The sequence below is a fragment of the Equus przewalskii genome, chromosome 1 (assembly GCF_037783145.1).
Source record: "Equus przewalskii isolate Varuska chromosome 1, EquPr2, whole genome shotgun sequence".
Taxonomy (NCBI): Eukaryota; Metazoa; Chordata; class Mammalia; order Perissodactyla; family Equidae; genus Equus; species Equus przewalskii.
The window spans coordinates 57168682-57180623 of record NC_091831.1 but is presented as its reverse complement, the minus strand read 5'-3'; the positions used below and the strand labels follow the sequence as shown (position 1 = coordinate 57180623).

Sequence of the window (11942 nt, the reverse complement as noted above, 5' to 3'; positions counted from 1 at the left end):
AATGGCTGGATTTCGTCATTTCTTATGGCTGAGTAGTTCAAGGGATGCTTTTTGATCAATGTTTTAAGATAGCAGAAAACTATTGACCATAAGCAATATACTGAACGTTACCCTGAAGACTTGCAGTGCACTCACCCAACATTATGTTTTATCTGGGGCTACTGGAAGTCATAAAACATAACAAAAAGCTCCATAAAATCAACTTCATCTTCATATTTTTATAAGGTTTAAAATGTTAAAACAATAAATAATTTTATAGCTTAAGAGGTAAGGGAAAGAGAGGTTAAATTAAATTACTTAAATAACCAAAACAGAATCAGGCAGATAAGAAAAAAACATAGCTATTTGAGTCTTAAACCTAACAATCACTTTCTGAAGATCAACTCCACATATATTCTTAATACGAATAAATGCTCAAAAATTTTAGCTGTCTCTCCTAGGAGAATACAAACCTTTGCACTGTATAAGTGGTCAGCATCTGGTGGATCAAGAATGGCCATATTTTTTTCTAAGGACTCTACTTCTCTGTGCATTACATAGAAATTGCAGTAATTTCCCAGTTGAAATGGTCTTGACAGAGGGAAAGCATCCACCCATGTAAACTGAGCATCAAAAAAGTCACTAGGTATATATAAATTCTGATAACGGCGCCTTAGTTCCATCATGTCACAACTAGGACTGAAAAACAGACATAAGTAGTGAATAAATAGCCTTAATACCAAAGATTATGCAAACACTCACTTAATTCTGAAGCTAAATATAACCTGACATAGGTTGAAGCCAATGCAAAACGGACAGAGTCAATTATCAATGAGTATAGACTTGCAGAGAGGCACATGAAAATCTCATTTTCAAATTCGTTTACTTACAGCGCTGAATAAAAATCTGGTATCTAAGTGTTACCTTTATTTCTTTACTTTTTGTGTGTAGCTTAAAACTCGTTAGAGAAGACCTTTTGAAATAACTTCAACCCCAGCTCCAGAGAAGATCTGAACAAAAGCAGTTCTGCCTCAGTTGAAACTGCATTTTTGAGAAAATTATGGTTCATATATAATATAAAGAGGGGATATACAGAGGGGATAAGAGTGGTACCAAATTAGTATGAGTGTTCCTCAGTTAGGTTTATACAGTATAGAAAAAATACAACCTTTATTCTACAGAAAGATCCTAGATCAAACATACCTACATTCAAAATTAAATAGAAAAATCCAATGAAAACAAAATCCAAATGATTTTCGGATTACCCACACCTTTATACCTCTCTCTGAAATCCATACCTGATTGCTTATTATGTAAAGAGAAAAATAAGTTTCTTGCCTTTTAAATCTGGCATACTGTTTTTTTTAAAGGAGATTTCCTTTTTCCTAAGAAGCAGAACTTTTAAAGAAGAACTCAAAGGTAAATGAATCTGGTAAAAAGCCAAGAGATTTGTGTTAAAAGCATAATGAAAAGTGGTAAACACCAACAATTCCTAAGATGAAAATACAACTACATTGTCTTTTTTAAAGACAAGGGTATGAAATGTGAACTGACATATTTGGTAGGGCTGTCTTTCTATGTGAAGCCTAAAAGTAAGAAATATAGTCAGTTACAGTTGTTGATAACATTATACCTTATTTGGATAAAATTCAGCTGTCAAAATTGTAAAAATGTGAAAAACAGATATTTGGGTTTTGTTTTTGTTTAAAGAAGTGCTGCAAACAGAAAGTATGTGCAGTATTTTCCTAGTTTACCATCACCAGAATTTCTGAAGTCATGTTTTACCCCATAGGAGTAAAATCTATAACAAAACAAAAGATAAGAAGTACAAATGAATAACTTCTTGGCACACGGTCTCTTATAATATTACTGTAAAAATATTTTGATTATCAAAACTACAGATGAGAAGAGGTATGGAAACTTTGGAAGGAGATAGATAAATGTTCAATTTATAGCCTATGCATCAACTCTTCCCATAATAAAGCCGAGCTGCTCTATTTAACATCTTTGAGGCTGGAGAAGTGGTTTTGGTTCCAATGAGTTTCTCTGAAATACGCAGACTAGGTATTTTGAAGTATACAAGTAAATAGAGACAACAAGAAAATTAGTATAAATTAAGAATAGTTGCTGATTTGACCATAAGAATAAAAGAACACCAACTACATAACAATCAAGCAAAGTTATCAAGCAAAATTTTTTTGATTTTGTGTAGCTTAAATAAAGGACACTGGTTTATTCAATCTAGAATTGAATAAATAGAAATTTTAACTTCTGATAGATATTATGAATATTAATTATTACACTTAATTGAAATGCAGCAATAACCTCTCAGGATACTGAAATACATAGTTATTGTTTCTATGCTAACCAACTTTAAATGCTGCCAATAATTCATTTTTCTTACTTTACTGTCAGTTTGTTTTCTCCAACTGTTAATTTATCTTATTCACAATTGTCTGTCCCAGGGCCTTTAGATGATTCTTCCTGTCCCTTCATCATATATCAACTGTCTATGAATTAGAACTTCGCAGCTATTTCCTAGTTAGTCACCATCTTCCACCATCACTATTAATTATTGGGTATCTACAACTGCCACACACCGGGTTATATGCTTTAGATACATGAACTCAGCCTCGTAATAATTCTGCTGGGTGAAACTATTTCCATTTTGCAACTGAAGCTCAGGAACTCTTGGTAACTTGCCCATGACCTCTGATTCCAAAGGCTGAAAATCCATTTAAGTATACACATACACACATGTCTATGTTACATGTCTGTGAGTATATATGCAGGTCTATGTTTCTATTATACTACATTGCCACAGCTAACGTGAAATAATTGGTCCACTGCTGTACTATCACTTCATCATACACAATGCACTACACGTGAACTTAATAAAGTTATCAATAAATCTGGATCTTAAATGATTCTCACTTTAACAATTTCATCACATAGGGGTTGCCTTTTCCAATAGCTGGTATTCTTAATGAGCGTATGGAAATAATGCACCCTTGTAAAAAACTAAACTGCAACTTCAAATTGCATGAAAAATCTCTCTTAACATAACACATTCTACCAAATTGTACAAAACTGAAAAATTAGTAACTGAATAAAACAATGAGAGAAAAAAGAACTTACCAATCTAAAGAAAACTTTGAAAACTGAACTGTGTAACGTGGAACAACACGTCGAACTCTCCGAGGTGACCGTTCTCTCTCCCTTCGAGGAGATCTCTCCCGGGAACGCTTTCTCTGAGGAGATCTTTCTCTGGATCGACGTCGTTCTCTCTCCCTTTCACGACTTAAAGCAAATTTTTCTAAAATTACTATTATTTGTGGCATTACAGAAGAATTCTTTAATGAAATAAATATAATAGGCAATACAAGCAAGATTTCACAGTATACGTTTTTACACAACTTTTTAAAAACTACGGTAAGGGGCTGGCCCAGTAGAGCAGTGGTTAAGCGTGTATGGTATGCTTCGGCGGCCTGGGGTTCGTTCGCCAGTTTGGATCCTGGGTATGGACATGGCACTGCTTGGCAAAAGCCATGCTGTGGTAGGCATCCCACATATAAAGGGGAGGAAGATCGGCATGGATGTTAGCTCAAGGCCAGTCTTCCTCAGCAAAAAGAGGAGGATTGGCAGCAGGTGTTAGCTCAGGGCTAATCTTACCAACCCCCCCCAAAAAAACTACGGTAAAATATACATAACATAAACTTACAATTTTAACCTTTTTTTTTGGTAAGCATTTGTGTATTCATAACTGGTTGATACCAAATCAGTTTGAGAACGTTTGATTGTCATCAAACACAAAGATTCTTCATTTTTTTTGAGGAAGATTAGCCCTGAGCTAACATCTGCTGCCAATCCTCCTCTTTTTGCTAAGGAAGACCGGCCCTGAGGTAACATCCATGCCCATCTTCCTCTACTTTATACGTGGGACGCCTGCCACAGCATGGAGGGCCAATCGGTGCCATGTCCGCACCTGGGATCCGAACTGGCAAACCCCGGGCCGCTGAAACAGAATGTGCGAACTTAACCACTGCGCCACCAGGCTGGCCCCCCATTTTAACCACTTTTATTAAGTGCATTCACATTGTGCAACTATCACCATCATCAAAAGCATACTTTTAAAAACATACCTTCGGTCATCTTTTCTGTTAGGCACTTGATCTCCTCTGTCATTCCTCCCTGAAAATCTGGATGGTGGATCTAACCTTCGCGCTGGTTGTGGCTGTGAAACTATACGAACAGGAGGCTGCAATAAACCAGCTTTAAAAGATACAGAAAAAAATTAACTTATTTAAACAAAGTTCAAAAGCACTCCCTGGTTAAATTTTATAGACAGAAAAAGCTGGCTAATATTTTAGGCTTTGCAGCCCACAAATGGTAGAACCATTTGTGTATTTCTTTGTAACCTTTTAAAAATGCAAAAATCATTTCTTTTAAAAGACTGGCACCTGAGCTACCATCTGTTGCCAATCTTTTTTTTTTTCCTCCTCCTTTTCCCCAAAGACCCCCAAGTACATAGCTGTATATTCCAGGTTTAGCATCTGAGACGCTGCCTCAGCATGGCCTGATGAACGGCGCCATGTCTACACCCAGGATCCAAACTGGTGAAACCCTGGGCTGCCAAAGCGGAACATGCAAACTTAATCCCTCGGCCACAGGGCTGGCCCTGCAAAAACCACTTTTAATTCAGGGACCACACAAAACCAGACCATGGACCAAATCCAACGGCTACAGTTTGCCAATCTCTGATCTATAGACATTAAATCAAAGATTGCTGTACAACAAGATATTCACAGGTTGCCAAAGTATCAACGAGAGATTTATCTGCACAGACAAAAAATAAACCCTAATGGAGAGAACTATGGCCACCACTTTGACCAGGTAATCAAACTTAGCAGCAACAGTGGAAGAATGTGACAACATGAGACTCCTAGAGTGATGCAATATGAATTACAAAACATCGCCTATAACGTGTTCTTGCCAAAAGTCTTCAGGCTTAGCTTCTAGTTCATAGTTTATATGGCAGATAAACAGGTAAAAACATCACAAGGAATCAAGACAAACCCAGACCACAACATTCCAAAAGAATCTACACATCAGTCCAATTACTTCAAAAAGTCAACTGTCAGAAAGGAAGAAAAAAAAAGTAGGAAACTACTCTAGAATAAAAAAGACTAAAGAAACATAACCAAATACAATGCAAGAAACTTCACTGGCTTTTTGTTTAGGAAACCAAAAAACAACCTTAAAAGACATTTGGGAGACACCTGGGGAGATCTGAATATAAACAGGATATTTAAATGCTTTTTCTTAGATGTAATAATAGATTGTGGTAATACAGGAAAATGTTCTGTTTCAGGAAGGGTCTGCTTAAGTATTTAGGGATAAAATGTCATAATTCCTGCTAATTACTTCAAATGATTCAGCAAAAAGTGTGTATATTTGTATACACATGCAGATAAAACACAGTAAAATGTTAACTTTTCAAGGCTGTAAGTATACAAGTGATCATTATACTGTTCTTTCAACGTTTTTGTATACTTGAAAATTTTCATGATAAAAACTTGGGGGAAAAAACAGCTAACTTATTACCTACCACCTTACACTTGTTAAAATGGCTATAGTCATTAAGACTGAAAATAACAAATGTTGGGAGAGGGTGTGGACAAAAGGGAACCTTCATACACTGCTGGTGGGAATGCAAACTGGTGCAACAACTATGGAAAACAGTATTGGAGATTCCTTAAAAAATTAAAAATAGAAACACCATATGAACAGCCATCCCACTACTGGGTATCTACCTAAACAACTTGAAATCAACAATCCAAAGTAACATATGCACCCCTATGTTCAGTGCAGCACTATTCACAACAGCCAACACATGGAAACCATCCAAGTGCCCATCGTCTGATGATTGAATAAAGATGTGGTGTGTATATATATATATATACAATGAAATACTACTGAGCCATAAAAAAAGGACAAAATCATCCCATTTGCAACCACATGGATGGACCTGGAGGGAATTCTGCTAAGCGAAATAAGCCAAACTGAGAAAGCCCAACACCAGATGACTTCACTCATATGTGGAATATAAACAAACACATGGACAAAGAAAATAGTTCAGTGGCTACCTGGGGAAGCCAGGTGGGGGTGGGCACAGGGGGTGAAGGGGAGCACCTATGTGGTGACAGACAAGAAATAATGTACAACTGAAATCTCACAATGAAGTAGACTATTATGAACTCCATTAAAAAAAAAAAAATAGGGGCTAGCCCCGTGGCCGAGTGGTTAAGTTTGCACGCTCCGCTGCAGGCGGCCCAGTGTTTCGTTAGTTCAAATCCTGGGTGTGGACATGGTACTGCTCATCAAGCCACGGTGAGGCAGGGTCCCACATGCCACAATTAGAAGAAACCACAACGAAGAATATATAACTATGTACCAGGGAGCTTTGGGGAGAAAATGGAAAAAATAAAATCTTTAAAAAAAAAAAAAAAATAAGGGAGAAGGACCAGGAAAACCAAACAAAAACACAAAAGCAAAACAAAAACAGCTAACTTATGACTGCTTATGTTAAGAAATACTGCCAGCTAAAGATTAACAGGCTACCAATCCTAAAGGAATCCTAGTTGCCAATGGAGATTTCCCTACCCTTCCGCCAACTAAACCTTATACCTCCAACTCCCTGAAATCCCCCAGCCCACTATGCCTCTTTTCTCTCTTCCATTTTTTTCTACCCTACTTCCATTGCTCCTACCAATCATCCACCAAGCTCACGGTACACATCACCACCAGAAATACTGCTTCCATGAGCCCTTCCACGGAAGCCTTATCTCTTCTTGAGCCAAGGCAGGGAAAAAATGGTATTCAAGTCCCAATTCACAAGAGGAAACAAAACCTCTTAGGAAAAAGATGAGGAAAAAAAATCAGAAATCATAGGACTAAAGGTCAGATACATGGAAGAACCAAGTAGCTTGAAATAGCCTTTCATTACCTAGTAAGTTTAAAATACACAAACCCTCAGATCCTACAATTCCAAACTAAGGCATAGGCCCTAGAAAAACTCAGGCACATTGCCTCTGGACACACATATGAGAACATACAAAGCAGCAATTTCAGAAAACAAAAACTACTAACAATCTAGTTTACCAAAGAACAACAAATAAGTTATACAATATTCACACAATGGAATATTATGCAACAATGAAAATCAAGAAACTAGAGCCTTATGGAATAAACAGTAAGAAAAACTTTAAAACAATGTTGAACAAAAAAAAGTCCTGTATAAAAGACTATATAAATGGAATCACACATCTAAAATTCAAAAACAAATTTAAACAGTTTTATAAGGATGCATATTTAGAAAGTAAGTGGTGATTACAAATGTTCGTTTAATAACGTGTTACACTGCAAACTGTCTTATCACTTTGGTATAAGCGTCATAATTCACATAATAAAAGAGAAAATGCCATAATTACTTTTTAAAAAAATACCAATTAAGCAGGCTTCTGTTAAGCCAAGGCTATCATTTTTAACAGCTTTGATAAGAAAATGTCAAGACTTTCAAATAATTTGCAAAGGAAAATTTAAAACAGTTCATTTCTTCGACGCACTATGGTTCAATGAGTAATTTAAAGTGTTATCATCAGAACTACATGTATGTAAAATGTTGTAAGTCTCAAAACCATTTTCTCCCATTACAGATAAGGTATCAACAGGAGGACAAGGGATCAATAGTTTTGATATTTAAGTTTACAAAGAAGATGTCTTTGAATAAGAGCAATAAAATAAAAATACTTCCAAATAGCTATAGAAGTAGAAGTTGTCTACACCAGATACTTAAGCTTCCTTTGAAGTATTCTGGAAGCTCCTGCCTTTCTTGTAATTAAAAGCATACTCTCATTATTTCAACAACTAAACAGGTATGAATTAGTCTGAATCTTTAATACAAAGCTAAGGTACAGTGCACGCAGTACCTTTCTGCTGCGGCTGTTGCAATAAAGGCTGTGGCTGAGTCTGCAACAGCGGTGTAATAGAAGCCGCTGAAATCTGTGCCTGCAGCAGCGACTGGGGCTGCGGCTGGGCCTGAACCCCAAATGTCGTCTGTGGTGCAATTGGCTGAAGGACAGCAGGAGGAGTCTTCAGTAAAGGCTGGGTTTGGGATTGATTCTTAACAAAAATAAAGAAATAAAGAATTTTTTTAAAGAAAAATCTTTGTAAATTAGAAGACTCAATTACCAAGTTTCTATAATACTTAACTCAGTATTTTACATACCTGATTTGGTAGCGTTTGAATTCTTTGCGCATTCCATTTAAAAGGCATATTGGGATTGTATGTGGCTTCAACCAATACTCTGTCACCCACTTGGGGGGTTTTCCCTTTGACAGCACTGGAAAAAATTAAGTTAAATATAAATACAATTAAAAGATTCCTTCAAAAAAGACTTATATACTGAGTAAATCTATAACTAGAATGGAAGCCTAAAAAGCTTTTAAAAAGCAGACATACCTTCTACCCTTAGTTTAATTTAGAACTGATCATGTTTCACCCTCTTTACATAAACACAGGGTTTGAAGCGGAAGAAATCATTTTCCACTCCATAGTCTCCTAACATTGTGTCCCTTCCTCTATAGCACTTTCTAACCTCTATATCCCAAGAGTAAGATTTGCTTTGGGCTTTGGAAAGATGAGAGAAATGCAGATAAGATGGAAAACAGTAGACTGCTTATAGAAAAATCTTACACAGCAATTTTTTCCCAAATAAAGTACTTTCAAGAAGTTCATTAGAAATCTATTTGAAATATCTAAGGAAATTCATGTTTCCTGCAAACACGACACTAACAAAATCCTATTCTGAATGTTAGTTCATCAATCATTCAATCCTATTAATTTTTCAATTAAAAAATGTTTTTTAGTATATATTGTCATTAGCACGTCAAACAAAAGATTAAATTTTAAAAGGTATTATTACCATTCCAATCTAAAAGGCATATTTAAACCTGCCCATGAATAGTCAGAAATGTTAATTCACTCTGAAACATTTATAAAGATTTCACCATAACTAGTTTGTTCCATATTCAAAAGATATCATCGGCACATTATCATAAAAGGTCACATGTACAAATATAATTCAAGCTGAATGATTAAAACAGAAATTATAGCTAAACCACAATCCTATGCCACAATTAAGCAGGTACCCTATCAATATACTCAATGCTAAATATAAGAAGCCATCTGCCAACACCTAATGAAGTTTACCTAAGCTGAAAGAATACATCTTCATCCACAAATCCAAATGTATCGTGTAGCTTTGTAACCACCCCTGTAAAAACACGCTGTTTCTGAGGTTGGGTTTGTTGCTGACTGGACCTTGGTGTTGGATATGATACAGTTATCTGTGCTGCAGGCTGAGGTGTAGACAGGCTAAGGCTTGTAGGCAGTGCAACAGCTGGCTATAAAACAAAATCAACATCAAATTAAGGTAATGGTTTGAAATAGTCTAGAAATTAAAAAGACTACTTAAAACTAACTCAAAATGCTAAAAATAATTTATTTGAAGTTAGAAAATACCTATGTATACCTTGAAGGTGAGACTCAAGTCTAAAAAATCATGTTATTATTGATCTATTTCATCATTATGTTCCCTAGGATGAACATTTTTCACAGATTGTTCCAGGAAAAAAAAGACACAGTGCACTAAGTTTAAAAAACACTGAATATTTCAGCCCTCTCTTAGAAATTCAAAATCCATAGTGGCATAATAAAGACTCAGGAAAGTCTTATAGAAGAGAAATAAGTCAGACAGAGAAAGACAAATATGTATATAGAATGTAAAAAGCCCGAAGAACTCATAAAAACAGAGAATAGATTGGTGGTTGCCAGTGCGGGGGGATGGGTGAAGGTGGTCAAAAAGTACAAACTTCCAATTATAACATAGATCAGTTCTGGGATGTAAAGTATAGCATGGTAACTAAAGTTAACAATACTGTATATCCAAAAGTTGCTAAGAGAATAGATCTTAAAAGTTCTAAACAGAAGAAAAAAAACTGTAACTATATGAGGTGCACGTTAACCAAACTTATTGTGGTAATCCTTGCAAGAGACACATACATCAAATCACTATGTTGTACACCTTAAATTAATATAATGGTACATGTCGATTACACCTCAATAAAAATGGAACAAAAAGAAGAACTTTAACACTTTCACTGGTCTTTTCTGGCATAATTAAGTATGAATAACAACGTATTATTCATTAAAACCTCTGTATGTAAATAGAATCATTAAAAAGAAAGGAATAATTATCTGATTCAAGTCAAACCATGGAATTTGTTTTACACCTGCCCAATAAAGCAAGTCTCTAAGTTCTACAATTTAAAAGAAAAAAAGGAAAGTCTTACAGTATATAGTAAAGGAATTCAGCATTTCTTAAACTGTGGCCACAAAATTATTTTCTCATGAAACTTCTTTAACATCCTAAGACACTAATGCTTCCTGGGCATACTTTTTGACATGCTATTCTAAGAAAAGACATACTTTTACAGCTTTTCTACTTAATTTGGAAATTCTACTACTGGAGATAGAAAATGTGAGACGTGTTAGTTAATTTTAGCTCTTTAATAAAAACAGAAAATGAGGTTAACTTCTCAGTTGCATAGCATTTCACTCTAAGTACACAGCAGGGGTCAGTGAACCCAGCTCATAGCTTAGGATTTTTGTACAGCTTATAAGCCAAGGATGGTTTTTAGACTTTTAAAGGATTGCAAAAAAGAAAAAAAAAAATGCAACAGAGACTATAAGTGGCCCACATAGCCTACAGTAGCACTACATCAAAAGTTCAAAAACTTTTTAATGGTGCTGAAGAATTAATCTGATAATGTAACACAGTAACTTCACCTCTAAGGTAAAGCTAAAAAAGATAGTGTCAAAAAATTTCCTAAAAATATTACCTACAAAGAAAATGTAAAAGCCAAAATCAGTATTAAGTTTAAGATAAGACCTCACATTTATTCAAACTAGATCACAGCTGGATCTACAATCAAAAACCATAAAAGAAAAAACAAAAACAACACGTTTTCCATCTTTATTTAATATAGTATTGCTAAACTATTATCTAACAAATTTTCATCTTGAAACCCTGAAGAAAAACTAGAACAGGAATAAAACTTTGGTCTGCTTGTCAATCAATATCTGTAAGAAATAAAGTAATGCCAAACTAACCTGTGTTAAAAGAGTCTGCTGAGGTTGCTGTAACTGAAAACAGAAAAAGGAGACACACCAAACCGGAAAGAAAAAAGAAAAGAATCAATCAGAATTGTTGTTTCATAGATGTTTTATGTAAGGAAAAATTCCTACTAACAGGTACTATATTTCTAATTAAGAAATATGGGAAAAGTAACAGAGATCATTAGGTATAAAGTTTCCTGCAACTATTTCTAACAACTGCAGACTTGATATATAACTAACCCATTCAGCAATAATAAAGAAATTATCTTTTTTGCTATTTCACAGGAATAATACCCACAAAATACCCCAGAAGTCCCCAGAGGGGAAGCTTTCTTTCTAGTTCTGCCACGTGTTAATTACCATGCTACAGAACTGCTTCTGTATCATCAGTATGCTACTTGTATCAAAAATATCACTGGCTATCCAATTTATATATATCCCTAAAACAAGAAGCACTCCTGATGTTCAGATTTGCCACAGGCATGGGGATTATAAAGGACCACAAACTCTGACATATAGTTTTTCTGGCAACAGCAAAGTGTAGCATTTCCAGAAAGTAAAAACAACTGGTGTGAGGGGGGAAATTTAAAAACCCTGGAACAGAAACGTGACTTAAGCTAAGATAAAAAAATATGAGATTCTATATGAGATTCTAATTCACAACACTGTATACCTGGGGTCACCATGTATTAGAGGTTAAATCAAATTATTATTTTTCTGCAAG

At 35.3% G+C, this 11942-nt stretch overlaps 1 protein-coding gene across 5 annotated transcripts in view; it reads right to left on the bottom strand.

Moving 5' to 3' along the window:
• CCAR1 (cell division cycle and apoptosis regulator 1) overlaps nt 1-11942 on the bottom strand; it is a 52247-nt gene that overhangs the window by 26329 nt on the left and 13976 nt on the right. For all 5 annotated transcript variants that reach the window (XM_070564363.1, XM_008530177.2, XM_008530175.2 and 2 more), the window contains exons 5-11: nt 11213-11245; nt 9251-9444; nt 8267-8381; nt 7968-8160; nt 4122-4251; nt 3118-3279; nt 453-678 (exon numbers count right to left, since the gene is read on the bottom strand). In XM_070564363.1, coding sequence (XP_070420464.1) covers nt 453-678; nt 3118-3279; nt 4122-4251; nt 7968-8160; nt 8267-8381; nt 9251-9444; nt 11213-11245 — 1053 coding nt within the window. The remainder of the gene's footprint in view (nt 1-452; nt 679-3117; nt 3280-4121; nt 4252-7967; nt 8161-8266; nt 8382-9250; nt 9445-11212; nt 11246-11942) is intronic.